The sequence below is a fragment of the Lissotriton helveticus genome, chromosome 4_1 (genome assembly GCF_964261635.1).
Source record: "Lissotriton helveticus chromosome 4_1, aLisHel1.1, whole genome shotgun sequence".
Classification (NCBI taxonomy): domain Eukaryota; kingdom Metazoa; phylum Chordata; class Amphibia; order Caudata; family Salamandridae; genus Lissotriton; species Lissotriton helveticus.
This window is the reverse complement of record NC_136063.1, coordinates 1,038,663,322-1,038,680,164: the sequence shown is the minus strand read 5'-3', so window position 1 is coordinate 1,038,680,164 and position 16,843 is coordinate 1,038,663,322. Positions and strand designations below refer to the sequence as shown.

General features: G+C 43.5%; 1 protein-coding gene across 1 annotated transcript in view; it reads right to left on the bottom strand.

The window, feature by feature from the left end:
* Positions 1-16,843, bottom strand: part of SRD5A1 (steroid 5 alpha-reductase 1) — a 232,672-nt gene that overhangs the window by 59,931 nt on the left and 155,898 nt on the right. Inside the window, exon 4 of the mRNA XM_078687632.1 lies at positions 10,158-10,308. Within this exon, the coding sequence (XP_078543758.1) occupies positions 10,158-10,308 (151 nt within the window). The remainder of the gene's footprint in view (positions 1-10,157; positions 10,309-16,843) is intronic.

Here is a 16,843-nt window from a genome sequence, read left to right as displayed (position 1 = left end):
TTAGCAACTCGGCAAGCCCTATTGTACCAGGTGTTATTGCATCTAGTTTTTTCCTTCTGAGGGAATGACTCATTAAAGAAAAACCCTGCCAAAATTCCTACCAAATCCAGATGATTTTTCACCAACTCCTCAAGGGATTCACTGGTGTCGGCACTTTCAGTAATAAAGCATGTCCTTTCTAGGAAGGGAATAATGGATTTATACAAGGATGCCATTGCCTCTGGGGTTTGTATGAAAGTTGGGCAACAAATCCTTCTACCCCCATCTATTAATAACAAGTCGGGGGGAGGTAAACTATTGTCAGCCTGGGCTGGTTCCTGATTGGACCAGTCCAAGGTTGCAATCAGAGGATTATGGTCACTTTCCATGCGAGGCTGCACCTGAAAATCTAAAATCCTATGCCAGAAGTCCACATTAACCAAAGCGTAATCTATAGTAGAGTTCTGACCCATCCTCCCGAAGGTAAACTTACATTATTGTGAAAATATATACTTCTCGGATTCCTCTCGTTTCTTTACTTCAACAGAAATCACGGCACCACAGCAGTAGTTGCAAGTAAGTTATTTTATTTTATAAAACACCATGTGCAAAGTGCAAAAGGACGGCCTACGCGTTTCGACTACATTTAGTCTTCAACTGGACCATAGAGTCCTGGCTGTCTAGATTGTTTATAAAGTGCTCCTGTGCTTGTACCCTTGTTTGTTTCCATGATAAGTTAAAACCACTAGACTACCAACCTTATTCACATTTTTAGGCTATAAGTGATCGCCATTATTCACAATTTTTTCTTTTCCACATATTCCTTTCACATTTTTTGTATACCGTGAAGTACTCTTTTTCTGTTTATGTGAAAATAGATTGATAAAGTGCAAAGGTGCCAAAAGTAAGGATTCAATTTGGTAAAATTTAAGAAAGATATAAAACTGTACATTATGTTATGTAAAATGGCTTGCTCAATATTCGATCATATAAGATTTCTAATTTTGAGATCATGACAGTCTTCAGAGTCCGATTTCATTTCTTGCATTTTGGTAATGATGTCTCTCTACAGAAATCCTCTTATAGTAAAGTACTATTTCTTCTCCTTGTCATGTCTTTAAAACAGTCTTATATCTCTATTCCATTTCTCTTTTCTTTGGAACGCCACCACTATTTACATTATTTACATTTCTGTTTTTATGTACAGTTATACTTCTTCTTGTATTATACTCCCATGTCTTAATTATTCCTTTCAGTTTCCAAGAGTATATGTAAGTCTAGATCTCCTCCTGCGGTCTTAAAAAGATTTTTTGGGTGTTGTTTTTTTGGGAGATTTGTTTCTCACTTATTCTTATCTTCCATGGTGATGTTCTTTACATTCTCCAGATGGTTCGAGGAAATTGATTTAAGAAATGACATGGTTATGGAGTTGTTCTTCCATTTGTCATGTACTTTGTAAAGTTGCTTCATGATTGCACTGCGGAGAAGGATTATATACAATTACGTACACAAGATTACACTATCTTACACAGAGTTAGCTTTGGATCTCAGCTTGTTTCAATTTGTCCAATTTCACAGATGTACATGTAATTCAGCATCCAGGTTATGTTCATGAGGGTATTCCGTGCCTAGCCCAAGGATCATTCTGCTTTCTATTTTCCGTAATTTCAGGGTGCGATCACCTCCTCTTTCAGCAGGTTTTAAGATTTGTATTCCCGAGTATGTTAGTTGGGTAAAATCTCCTTGATGGTATTCATTGAAGTGTTTGGCCATGGGATAGTTTGGATCTTTGTTTTTTATTGCACGTATATGTTGGAGAATTCGCAATTTCAGCTTATTGATGGTGTATATATATATATATATATATATATATATATATATATATATATATATATATATATATATATATATATATATATATATATATATATATATATATATATATATATATATATATATATATATATATATATATATATATTACGCTCCATGGGGTTGTCCAAGTAGCGGGTAGCACCCGAGCCTGCGTGCGCCTTCCCCAAAGCGTTAGTTGGTATGGGCAGTTGCGTGTTTGAAATAGGCCCGACGCGTTTCGGAAATTTATTTTCCTCATCAGGGGCCAGCAGTAAAGTGCACGACGTCTACCATCTCCCTGTATGAAAACACATATTGTGCTTGTGGGAGATGTAGTCCATATATCCTGGATGGATGCACTCTCAAATTACTGCTCGTTCCAAGGCTCTACCATGAGCCCCAAACATCACTCCTGTCCTCATCCATCGCGCAGCTCCACATACGAGACTCCTTGGATAGCGAGTCTCGTGGCCCCCGTTTCTTCTTCGGGGTGGTGCAACCCAGCGGCAGGACCGCCGCTAATGTATTACGCTCCATGGGGTTGTCCAAGTAGCGGGTAGCACCCGAGCCTGCGTGCGCCTTCCCCAAAGCGTTAGTTGGTATGGGCAGTTGCGTGTTTGAAATAGGCCCGACGCGTTTCGGAAATTTATTTTCCTCATCAGGGGCCAGCAGTAAAGTGCACGACGTCTACCATCTCCCTGTATGAAAACACATATTGTGCTTGTGGGAGATGTAGTCCATATATCCTGGATGGATGCACTCTCAAATTACTGCTCGTTCCAAGGCTCTACCATGAGCCCCAAACATCACTCCTGTCCTCATCCATCGCGCAGCTCCACATACGAGACTCCTTGGATAGCGAGTCTCGTGGCCCCCGTTTCTTCGGGGTGGTGCAACCCAGCGGCAGGACCGCCGCTAATGTATTACGCTCCATGGGGTTGTCCAAGTAGTGGGTAGCACCCGAGCCTGCGTGCGCCTTCCCCAAAGCGTTAGTTGGTATGGGCAGTTGCGTGTTTGAAATAGGCCCGACGCGTTTCGGAAATTTATTTTCCTCATCAGGGGCATGGCAAACGAGCTTACATTTTGGGCGGCGGTCCAGCCGTCGAGCAGCACCACCCTGCTAAGAGAGGGGGCCACGCGGCAGGAATCATGCCGAGCCGCTTATGTGGAACTCTGACCTGGGATTTAAAACAGACGCCGTTGATGGTGGCCCATCTGAGGGTCTGAAATACAAACAACAGAAATTAGTGCACCATCAGTGGATTTTAACACCGGGACTCTAGTATCCAGAATGCATTGGGACACTTGACCAGCCCATCTGGGGGCGTACTAAAGGCGTTCTGGACTGAGACCGGAGCACGTACTACTGAAGCGAGCGCCTCTGAAGAAGAAGGACATACCTTTGAAACGCGTCAGGCTTATCGCGTCTGCAGTCTGTTTGATCGTCAACTGTGAACTGCAGTCTGTTTATACCCTTCATTAAAGATTTGCCATCTTGGTCATTGTTCGAGTGAGCTCAATTTTGGGACATGGCAAACGAGTATATATATATATATATATATATATATATATATATATATATATATATATATATATATATACACATATTTACCTATATATGTAATTTTTGCATCGAACGGGTACAGAAAGACCCCCATACAATGTACCATGAATGCCAATGCTCTCGAACAATGAACCAGCTTAAAACCCTACTGACAATTCTAACAGACATTCTGGCCAAGGTAAAAAACAAAACAAATTACCACCATAACAGTATTGCAAGCCCCTGCACAGAAAAGGATTCAGATCATTCGAAGTACACTACTAGCTGTGACACTTCAGCAAGCGAGGAAACAAGTGTGGACACAATGGAAGGCATATTAAAAAAATCTTACATCAGATGCCCAGACAAAAATATCCAAAAGCATGACATTGCAACACAAAGACACACACAAATTTGTTGACCAACCGAGAGAAGAATCAGGGCTACAATCAAATGGGCAACAAAAACAAAGCAATCCTTTAACCAAACGTGAACGAAAGAGATTGAGAAAAGCTAGACAAAACAAGCAGCAAAGTAAAAAAGCAACAGCACTTTTAAATTGGTACCAGGTTCAAGAGACATCTCTGGTCAGCTACCAAAATATAAACTCGACCGCAGCAACTCCAGAAAAGGCATCGAAGGGAAAAGAGTCAAGCAAAAGGGCCCAGGAAGACCTAGGGAAAGTTGGGCAGAAGCCTCATACATCAATAACACCCCCGACAGCCCCAACAATAGAACAGCCAAGTAGCTTAAGTGACTAAGTCAATCCAAGACAACACAAAATCACAACCTGCTGTTAGCACACCAATACAGAAGATTCGAGTAGAACAAAAAAGCATTTCTCATTACGTTTCAAAAATCGCAAAGGATCAAAAAGAAAATCTCATGGCCAAAGTGCACCAGCCAAGAACTACAATACAATGACTAGAGATCCCAAGAGTCCACCTGCCCGCTTTTTACATCGAGGCAGTAGCACAGTAAAAGATCTCCAATCAGGATAATCCAGCCAATAAATTTAAAAGTAGTTCTCAAAACATGTTTTTGGACCCAAAAGAAATGACAGAACCAACTTACCCAGTAGGCCTATTAACACTTGAAATGATCCAGCATTATAGCTCCAGAGGGAAGCATGACATCCTCAATCGGAGTGCCATTCTAAAACTCGCCAATTTAATTGAAACTTAAACACCTGAACACAAATCACATTGAAAGTATTGAATTCAAATCACTCTCAAATGTAAAAGGGAGAGATAAGACAGTGGTAACTAGGAGTGATCCTAAGAAAGCCAACGAATTTTGGCAGCATAGAGAAGAGTTCGCAAAATGGGGAATTGAAATTAGACCAGTAGAAATTGAAAGATATCCAGGCCCGTTATGCCCGATGGTAGAGGCAAGATCACAGACTGACAGTGGACTACTCCGGGGGGCAGTTGGTCGTTCCGACAGCATCAAGGAAGGATGGACCAACCTACGTATCATCCACCAAGGTTCATCAGGAGCAACCAGTCAGACCCAGAAAGTCCCACCCCCAACATCAAGTTCCGCGGACTACAGGAAAGATGAAGCATGAAAATCTAATTTGAAATTATGCTCGTGGAACATAAACGGACTGGGGGAAAACAGAGGATGCCGAATTATTAGCATTCCTAAAACAATTTGATATCTTATTACTTCAAGAGACCTGGTCAATTACATTGGTTCAGATAAACGGCTTCAAAGAATTCCAACAATATGCCACCAAAAGAGGTTCATTAGGTAGGGCAGCTGGCGGATTATCAATCTACCTGAACACCAGCATACCATGAACGTATGATATAATTGACTCTGGACAAACATGGATGCAGTGTATCAAAATTGAGCTAGCATCTGACCTCCGCTCAGGATCACAGGGCGCCCAAGAGATATGGTCATTGATAATTTGTAACATCTACATACATCCAGAATCCAAGACGAAACAAGAGAAAATCTCGACCCTGAAAGCACTTGTCAAATCCATGCAATATACTTTCCCACAGGCGGGATTGGTTGTGTCAGGCGACTTCAACATGTTTTTATTACAAGCGGACCACACACAAAATATCCAAAAAAACAAACTGAAAGGGAAAAATCATTCCTCCAATGATAACAAACCACTGAAAAAAGGACAAATGTGGCCAGCTGTGTGTTAAACTTTGCTGAAATCGGCATGATCACTTTGAATGGCCGTTTTCAACAAGATCAACCAGCAGCCACGACCAGGATTGCTAAACAGGCTCAATCATTCCTAGATTATACCATAGTGGACTTGGAGGTACTTCAAATGATCGTCAACTACAGAATAATTCACAAATTGGAGAGCGATCATAGTCTGCAATCAATTGATCTCAGCCTTCAATATGCAAGGGCACCAGCAAGTAATGACTTGACGGAAACCCCAAGCCCATATAACCTCAAACGACTCGTATGGAAGGTAAAGAATGTTGAAGAAATCATGACCCATGTAAAAAAAATGTACAGGAAAAAGGCGAAGGAAAAAGTTCGGTAGCGCATCGGGCCAACTGGGAAAAGATTATCATAAATTTAACCAATAGATTCGGTCTCCAAAACAAAAGCCATAGAAGTAAATCAAGCACAGTACACTCAGTGCATCTTGGCTCAATAGTGTGCAAAAAAAGGATTTTATATCAGGAAATCAGAAAGTTACAAGGAAAAGATCAGATTATGTGTGAAGACACAAAGCGACAAATACACAAATTAAGGCAAAATTACAAAAAAGCGGTTTGGATAGCAAAGAAAAATCACCAAACCCGAAACTTGGCAAAAACTATTGGAAACAAGCAAATCAAATAATAACAGGAAATTTGGGGCAGAAATTAATAAAATAGCAAACGGAGCAGTTCACGATTATAATCCAAATATATTACAGGCAGATTGGATCCATCACTTAGAGCAAACCCAAGGGAACAACTGCAATATGCAAGTATTGAAATTAGATCACACTACTCACCACCAACATAAAAGGGAAGAATTGGAACAAAACTTTGGTCAAAATTGGATCAGTCCACATCAAGTACAAACGATCATAAAAGAATTGAGGACAAACGGTGCACCTAGCCCAAACGGCTTGCCAAATGGGCTCTTTAAACATGACCAATTGTTCTGGGCAGAATACCTCACCCCATTGTACAACCACGCCTTTCAAACGGGAAGTGTACCTTCATCATGGAGAGGGAGCCTTTTGCATCCAATTTTTAAAGCAGGCGTTAGATCAGACCCGGCGATCTACAGGCTGATCGCTCTCATTGACGTAGAGGCCAAAATATACGCATCAAACCTCTTGAGAGCACTGGAAGAATGGGTCTTCACGAATAAGATCCTTACAATCACACAGACTGGGTTCAGTTCGGGAACAAACACGTTGTGCAACCTGCTCGCTTTAAACCTTCTTGTCGAAAAAGCAAAGGATAAATCAACAAAACTGTACACCTATTTTGTAGATTTAAAAGCAGCGTTCAACACCGTACCATGGGAGATCCTATGGCAAAAGATGGCAAACTGGGGTATCCCAACGAAGTTACTGCAGGCCATTATCAACCTATACACATCCACCTAGGTCAAGATAAAATTAGGGAATAGTGAAAGAACAGCAAAGATCCCTACACACATTGGCCTAAAGCAGGGATGCGTATTGGCCCCCACTCTTTTTAATATTTTCACTGCAGACCTCGATAAGAGGATTTCGGAAATTCAAAGTGATCTCCCAAGGCTAGCACATCACAAAATAAGTAGCATGCAGTACGCAGATGACATCGTACTATGCAGCCAGACCCCTATGGGCCTACAACGCTCCATCACAAGGTTGCATGAATACATCAGGGAGCACGGTTTGCTTATCAACTATAATAAAACGAAGGTCATCTGTTTTGCATCATGTACAGGGCAGCAAAAATTCAAATGGCACGTAGCAGGTAACAACATAGAGCAAAGTCTCACATACAAGTACCTAGGAGTAGTGGTAGACTCAAGGTGGACTCTAAAAGATCATTTACTGTACAGAAAAGCCCAGGCTAACAAACTATGTTTCGCTCTAAATTTACTAAAAACAAAACTGAAGTGCCCATCCAACTTATACTTGTTAAAAGTAATCGCAGCTAAGTTTCTCCCAACCCTCACAAACGGTTCTGAATTATTTAGAGGCCAAGACGCAAACTTCCTGAAACTACAACAATCAGAGTTATTCAAATACATCTTCCATATTCCAAAGTTTGTATCACAAGCACAAGTGCGTCTGGAATTTGGGCTAGCAAACCAGCATTTAGTAAGACTAGCTGCAATATTAAAAACGTGCTGGAAGTTAAAAGCAGCACAAGAGGATTCGTTGATGGGTCACTGTTGGATCGAAATAAAGAATCAAACAAAAGTAAAAAACGCCTGTAATACAGTCTTTGAAGAAGCATTGACAAACCTCAAAATGCAAGAAGCATGGAACACCAATTACACCATTGCAGCTTTTAAAAAAATAGCCAATAATGCGGCAAAACAAAAAGCCTGGATCGTAGATAAAGCCACACTAGCAAAGAAAAAACACGGCTGGACGGTATTAGCTTCGTACGAGAGATGTTCCCCACAACCATACTTAGTCAATCACATCACAACAACCACCCAACAACTGTTACTACGAACTCGGAAGGGGACATTTATCTCAAAAGATCAGGAAACAAACATGACCAACATCACTCTGCAGACTCTGGCCAAGCTGAAGAAACTCGGATTCATTTACTGTGGAATTGCCCATCCTTGAATAACCTGAGACATTTTTATCTATTACACGCATTTCGCACATTTCAAATTAGATCATGTCTGCCAGCAGTTGTGTTAGTACTGAAAGTCAACTGTTACAAGTAGCATGGAGGGCTACCAGATTCTTGCAGAAAGTTAGCCTTTTAATACAGAAAACCGAAAAAACAGGGCATGAGATCAAATGCTCAAAACCAAAGGATTGAGGTGTAAATATTAGTTTAGAACCCAAGACATCAATTTTAAAAAAATATGATTGTATAGATTGCCTATGTATTTTTTCTTATTTTTTTAAATGCCAGTTCGAAGATTTTTTGTATAATAATTGTAAAGGTTTTAATTAACTATATACAATACATTTGCTTATTTACTTGGTTTTCCAGACATTTGCCTGGAGCGGTAGGAGCTAAGGGGTGCCCAGTTCCAATAGAAAATGTAAAGATGTTGGGTGAGTAACATGGTTAACGGCTGAGAATGGGATACACAGGTGTCCCCCACCCTCACTACACCAAAACATGACCACTTAAAAAAAAATACAGATAGAACATTTTATGTACTTGAGTGACATGCTTTAAATGTGCTAACCATGTGAACATCGGATTTATTTTCAAACGTTTACACCTGGACAAATTTCTAATATTAGTTATTAATTTGCACACGAAAGACGTATGTACGATTTACACCAGGACTAGGGGAATATTACATCTAGTTGATCTTTGATCATTAATAGGTGCAATGCTTTTGATTGTATTTGATGTGTTTCTGTATTGCCGAGGCAGTTAGGAGGCTGCTTCAGAGCACTAATAGAAGCATTACATGATCACACTGCATCTGTTTTTATCATATCCCAATATTTTGCTTATCACCTCTTAACGCTACCTCTTTATGGCTGCATATCAGTTGCATCCACAGCTATTGCTGGAGGAGGTTATGCTATCTGGTAAAAGCCTATCAAGTGCGCATGAACCTTTGCAAAATGTATTATTACTAAAGTGGGTGGTCTAAAATCTACGTGGTCTTGGGGGGAGAGGAGGGTGGGTGTGCGCACACGTGCTGCGATGCAATGAGGAGTACTTTAGAGCTTTTGCCCAGGTCAGCAAACATGTCCGGAACCGGCGCAGCTGGAAAATCCAAAATATTTGTCATATTTTATGTCGAACCCGGATACCCAAAGCAGGTACCACACCATACATCACGTATCTAGAGACTCTCACTTGACCTTTCACTTTAACAGATCAATGCTTAATAGCTGTCAATGTTCATTTCCTGTATGTGAGAGCATTCATATTTTAGCAATCAATGAGAACTAGCTCTGGTTTAAATTGTTTGTATGTCTGCGGGTGGAGGAAAACCATTAGGTTTTATGAAGGCCCTCACCCACCAACCTAATTGGTGGCACGCTTCATCATCGGGCCCCACCCGAGGTACTGAGTGTACCTCAGGTGTGCTTCGACGCCAGATTACTGCGGAGCGGATTTTTTGGTTCGTGAGGGTGCTGTGAGTGTGCTCTGAGTGAGGTTTAAAATACTGTCCTGGGTGTCCCAAAGACTGTTTTAATGGTGGGCCCCAGGCAGTCAATAAAAACAAAGGCTTTTGGACGTGCACGGTAGGCTTATGGCCTCCGAAGTCCTGTGCGGTCAACTAGTTTCAGCCAGGCCTTTTCTTCTACTGGCTTTCGTCAGGACCTAAGCCTACCGTGCACGTCCGAAAGCCTTTGTTTTTATTAATTTAAACCAGAGCTAGTTCTCATTGATTGCTAACATATCAACTGGGGAAACGGACTAGCCTCTCCAGTTCTCCTCTCTCTTTTTGATTACAACACAGCATTCATATTTTACCAGTGCACACGGACTGATAAACGCCCTATTTACAACCAGGCCTAACTGTTGCATTCATCCTTACAAGTTCCAAGAAAATGCAAATGTTGTTAGGCAAACGGAGGTTGAGGAAAATGTCATACATAAAGGGCTACTGACTGGAAGTGGGGGTATTGGTACATGCTTACCGATGATGTTGTTGCGCCCTTGAACACAGCACCAAGAAAGTAAACAAGGCAAAAGCAGCGCTTTGAGTGGACCACCCAGCAAGAGCAAATCCAGACCACTCGATGATCTCCCCCAAAAAATTGGCTCCAGAAACATATTCGAATAACCCTCCTAGACGGAAGAAAAACGTGTTGTCATTTACATACATGATTACACAAAGAAGCTCACATGCATGTCATTTTTATTTTCCAGATGTTTCACTCTAAAAGTTTTGCCCAAGTATTTGTTACATATATTTCAATAATTACAGTGGAAGAAAAACGGAAAAATACAAAAGCTTTCGCTCGTAAATGAAAGCAATGCTCACACCAATGAGACAGCTGCGTGAATTATTGGAGCGGACGAGAGAGAACGAGAGAGAGAGAGAGAGAGAGAGAGAGAGAGAGAGAGAGAGAGAGAGAGAGAGAGAGAGAGAGAGAGAGAGAGAGAGAGAGACACACACACACACACGGGTGGCAATGTGAGGAGGACTAAAAGGTTAAAGTTGTGAGCGAAAACGCGAGACTTTATTTGAGGAGTCGGAGCTTGTTTTAGGAGCTCTCAACGTGGAAGATTTTCATTTCAGAGAAGCAGTTCAAGCGTGTAGATTTGCTATACATGGAATAGTACAGGGGTGCTGCTGAAGCCAGCGGCCAGATATGCAGGTCGTAAAGCAGTGGTCGCAATGTGCAACAAATCATATTGCAATCAGAAATCTATTTTGGGAACCGGCCTATGTACTAATAGATTGGTTCGCAAAATAGGCGTTGGGACTGTGTCACATTGCGAACTACCTAATTAATAGGCAGTAGGTAGGTCACTAATTGCAACTCCATGCTATTGGTCTCAATCGAAGGGATGGGGTCTGCAATGGCCACCATGCCTGTAATGGTTTTTAAATAAAGTAAACTTTAAAAAAAAAATGAAGCCCAATAGCGGTCAGTGAAACAAGGGTGCTTTAAAAAAAAATATTTTTTAAAGTTTCATTGAGTGTTGGCAGCAGTCTCCTTGACTAATGACTACTCTACCTGAACCTTTTACCCTCGTTCACAAAAAGGAAGGGTTCAAAGGAGACTATTTCCCTTTTGCGAATAGGCTACCAGTCCAACTTGGGAATTAGTAACTTTTCAATGGTCTGCAACTGGAATTCATGATGCAAACCATCACTACCTATGTAGTCAGAAGTTGGAAGGGTCACCCACAAGACAACCCTTCCAAATTGTGACTCGGTAACCATTTGGAATCCAATTTTAGTAGTCCGTGGGAGTTTACCGACTCCTACAATAGGATTCGACCTTAAAATAGGTTAATAAGTCTGCCTTCGAGTACCCAGAACTTGACGTGGAGGTGGGGAAAGCACTAGGTTATTAGGATATTTCTAGGCAGTGCACAGTTAAGTTAATTTTAACATAGTAACTAGAATAAGATGGTGATACTGGTATTTGTAGACAACTGCAGGTTTTGGTAGGATGCCAAATTCAGATTTAGAACCAGAGTCTGCTTGTTCAAATGTTACAAAGTAATACATTTACATATGGTAGCAATAAAAGCAGCTTCGCAAACTGGGAATTAGGGTGGAACCTGTTCCTAAAGTCCCATTTTTTAACAGTTGAAAAAAGTGCCCTTTAAGATCGGCATATTACAGTTTCAAGAGAAAAGTAAACTGTGCCCAATGTACATCTGAAGGTTAAGATAATTTTGCCAAAGTGGGACAGCAGGAAAGAACAACATCTGTTGGGAAAACTCCAAGCACTTTCCTACGTTTTCCGGTAACACACAATAATACAAGGCGAGAGGAGTATTTTTGTCTTTCTCTTCCAATCAACCTCCTTTGTACCTCCCAAAAACAGGAGATAATTTGAAAAGGTTCCTTGTTTTTATTTCCAAAGCTCTCTCCCACAGCAAAATATCTGGGATTTCTAAATATGTGAACCTCTATGTACCCATTTAAAAACACAATCAAGAGCATACACTCTGCGTTGCTGCCAGGATTCTTCGCAGAGCTATACAACTAGTTCCAGGAAAAAGGAATAGTGAGCCTGAAAATGAGGGAGGCTGATGTGGTAGTGATTTCTAGACTAGGAACACCTACTACAGATTGCAAATCATAAAGATCCATAGCACTATTAAATATGGACACAAAAATATTTTTTTTCAAACACATTATATTGAATTTTCAATTTCCGTGCATAATCTTGTAGAATGGACATGCAAATCCAGCATACAACTTATATATGATCAATGTTACGTTCGCATCGATGTAATACACGTCAATGGTTCGTATTTGGTAAATACAAAGATTATACAGAACTACCCCAACATAACCCTCCCCCCACCCTCTGTAACTGTGGTCACATTCCAAGAGCAATATCCGTGTCTGTACATTTGCATTTTAAGTATATTAATATACATACAACTGCGTACCACATCCGTATTTTCCGTTGGGCCGCCAGGTGTGGGCAACTTACAAACATTTATACACACATTACGAACATTAGACTAACACATTATGTTCCTCTGATTTGAGCGCCTCCAGCATTGCCTCCCACTCTATGGCTATCGGTGTATGGACACAAAAATCTTTACCAAAATTTTGGCAGCACGCCTCAACAAGGTCCTCCTGTTCCTCACCGAACCAGACCAAGCGAGGTTTGTAATAGACAAATAGACAACATAAGAAAAGTAGTCGATATTGTGGAGAAATGCAGGGCAGAAACAAATCCCAGCTCTACTGGTGTACCTTGACGCGGAGATCACGTTTGACAGAATGGGTTGGGGATTCCTCAAGGCCATTCTGGAGAAAGTGGGCCTAGGCACAAAGTTTAAACGCTGGATCTTGGCAATCTACATCCAACCAGAGGCTAGTATATGGTGTAGGAAAGTAGAATCTGCGTTTTGCTTGGTGCTATGCTGTTTCTGACTAGTCTGCCTGGGATCCTGCAAATCAGGACCCCAGTCTCTGTGATTTCTCCCCTAAATTGGTTATGGTGGGTACTTCGGTACATCCCAGATTGGATACTGGTGTACCCTTATAAGTCCCTAGTATGTGGTACTGAGGTACACAGGGCTTAGGTACACCAGAGGTTTCCCATGGCCTGAAGCATTTATTATGCCACCCATGGGAGACCACTCAAACTGTAACTACAGGGCTGCCCTTGCAGCCTGTGTAAGCTGGTGCTAGCACCACTTACTACAGATATAGGTTTCCCTATATCTGAGGCCACTGCACTTAAAACCTACAAGTCACCCCTGAGGCAGGCCTTTCAATCCTGAAGGCAGGGTACTCCATTCTAAGTGTGGGGGTGTCCCTGCATGAGCAGGACACCCCTACAACCTTCGAAGTCCATTCTCCCAGGTTGTAAGTGCATCAGCCCATACAATACATAGAGTGGTCATGCATCATTACGCGATGACCATCTCTAATGGTCATTGGTGTCAAACATGTTGGAATCATACCCCCACACTGTAAAAGGTGTGGGAGGTATGATTCCATTCACTGTAAAGCTCCTCTGGGAAGCCCTCACTTCTCCCAGGACCAGTATTCTAGACACAGGCAGCACTACTTGGCTGCTGCCGACCAGAGACACGATTCTGCCCTGCTGCTGCTGAGCCAAGCTCGAGCAGGGGAAGGCAGAACAATAGGTATCCTGTCGCAGGGAGGTGTGACCACCTCCCAGACAGGGTTTAGTGTATTGGGTCCGGGTAGCAGCACCAACCAGCGCCACCAAGTCTGCTTGAGGGGCACATTTGGGGCCCTCCTTGCATAGTCCAGTTCAAACCAGTTCAGGGAGCCATTGGCTCTCGCTCTGGAGCGAAAGTGGAAAAAGGACATGGGAGTATCCTCCCCACTGTCCGACCCCTCCACTGGGAGGGAACGGTGAAGCGTCCCAACCCTTTCCTTAGAGTACTTAAGGGCTTACCTATAGGTGGGTCCCTAGATCCGTCGTGGGACAAGATTCATATCAAGACACTGTGAGAAAGTGCCATCTTTCTTGCATTGGTATGCCCCCACTTTTTGCTGAATTGCTGATGTGCTTTGGCTGAGTGTGCCCTGGGCTCCTGCCAACCAGGTGCCCAGGGCCTGTGTTCCTTCCCTAAAACTGTGTCGAAACTAAAACCCAATTGGCATGTCTGGCCACCTGTCAGCCCCTAGTAAATGGTACCCTAGGTACCCAGGGGATGATGACCAGAGAAGACCCCTAAGGGCTGCAGCACTTATTGTGCCACCCTTAGGGGCCCTGTACCCCGACACCCACACACTGCCTTTGCACTCTGAGTGTCTAAGTACAGAACTAAAAAGAGAGTCGAAATGGCACACATCCCTGTGTGCCATGCCCACAAGCTCACTGCCCTGGCATCCATCAGTCACCCCTCTAGCTGGGTGCACTATGCCAGTGATGTGGGCACAGGTGCATGAGCCCTGTGCCCCTACAGTACTCAGGGCCACTCCTGGGCACTGTAAGTGCAGTGCTGCCATTTAGGAGTATATGGTGCTGGGAGGTCGTCATTATGAACTCCACAGCACCATAATGGCTTCACTGAAGACTGAGAAGTTTGATATCAAACTTCTCAGCACATTAAACCCGCACTGATGCCAGTGTGGGATTTAATGTAAAATGCACGACAGAGGGCATCTTAGAGATGCCCCCTGAAACCTAACCAACTCCCAGTGTCCTGACTGTGTGGCTACCGAGGCTGCCACCACCAGACATGTTTCTGGACCCCTGGGTCGAGAGTCTGCCACTCTCAGGGGCCTGGAACAATGCACATCCTGGGACGAGGTGCCAAGCCTCCTGCCCCAGGATGGGCAGGGGAAGCTTCAAAGGCATACCGCCCCTGTGAGCTTCTCCAGGCCACTTACTGTACTCAGCAACTGGCCTCCACTGGTTCTGACCCCCATTCTGGCGGGAAGAACGGGGGGAAAACCCAAGTGAGGAAAGGGGGTGTGTCAGCCTATGCCAACCCCACCCTTCAGGTGGGGGAGGCGAGGTGAAGCACAACTCCGGGCTCCGGCCATCTTGAAGATGGGGAGCCCTGCCCAATCCCAGCTAGGCTCCTGTCCGCCTCCCACAGGAGAGGAGCAGGCTAGGGGGTGTACCACCCCAGGACAGGGACCCATTGGTCCCTGCCCTTGCTCTACCTGTAAAACCCATAAATTTAGTATTCAGGGGGCACCCTGAACCTTCCTTCCTCAGATCCCAATTGCAATAACAAGAAGACCAAGAAACAAGAAGACCTGCCGTGCAGCTGCTAACAAAAGTACAAAGCCCACTGACTTGGCCCCAGAACCCTACAGGCCTGTTGATCCTTGAACCTGCTCCTGCGAAACTCCGGCGTCTCCAGCGGACAGCAACCTGGACAACCCCAGAGGACCTGCCTACCTTGAACCTTCCAAAAGACTGGGACTCCCACAAGCAGTGGTTCTGCTCAAACAGCAATACCCCTGGTGCCAGCCAGGAACCGTGTATCCAGCCCACTCTGCACCCGCCAAGCCTGGCCTGTGCCAGAGTGTTCCAAGACCACAAGGCCGTCCCCCCCGGCGACTGGGACCCTAAGTCCAGTGCCCAAAGACCCTCCTCGACGACCCAGACGACACCTGCAGCCTCGGAACCAGGGACCCCTCCAACTGTGACCCGCTGAGGGTAAGATTTCCTGATGCCAAAAGACACCCCTGCAACCGGCGCCCCACGGCCCCCTGTGCCCTCCTTTGGGGTACCTACCTCTTCTCCAAGATCAAAACTTAACTCTCGAAGAGGTGGTCGCACCTGAAGAATCTCCATCCCCGAGCCTGCAGCCTTTGTTCACTTTTTAACTTTCCTATTGGATAACATTGAGCGCCCGATGGCTCAAAAGCACCCTTCACCCAGCCGCCCGAGTGCCGCTGGAAGTGCAACTACTACCATACTCTACTTCCCCACTTGCCCTGAGTAAGTGTCCAGGAGCTCAGCTCCCACAGCCGCGTGGCCAGCTTGCTTGCAGCCACCAACCAAAGGCCCCCTACCCTCCATTGGATTGCTTTAGGACTACTCTCGCTGCCCCTGTGCCACTGAGGGTGTAACAACTGTACCTTTCTGACCCTGGGAGACCCCTGAGTCTATGCCCAGAACCTTAACTCTACCAGTCGAGTACTTACCTAAAAGTGTGGAGTTTTGAAACTTTTAAATATTCATCTAAAAGCTTTCGAATAACAAATTCTGAAATACTCACCTGTGATCAGGAGAGTAGCCAGTACTGTACATTTTAGCCCAGTACTGAACAACAAAAGTAATCCTAACTGTGCTTACCAGTAACTTTAATTTTCTTCCATAGGAAACCATTGATTGTTTTTTCTCTGAAATTTCTTCTAAGTGTCAATTTTTGCAAACTAGAAATATTCCTTAAAAATCATACCAACTACTAAAACATAAATACTTACCTGTCTTAGGTAGAGATGCCAGTGCTGAACTTAGGAGTCCAGTACTGGGTTACAAAAGTAAAGAGAACGTACTTTACCTGCGACTTGAATTTCCTCCCATAGGATAACATTGGTGTGGTTTCACTGAAACTTTGAAAATACATTTATATTCTTTAAAAATCACCAGTGTAACCAAAACTCTTTTACTTAACCGATTACAGCTTATGTCCCGGGACTGAATCCAGGATCCAGTCCTGTGGATAGAAAAGTAAT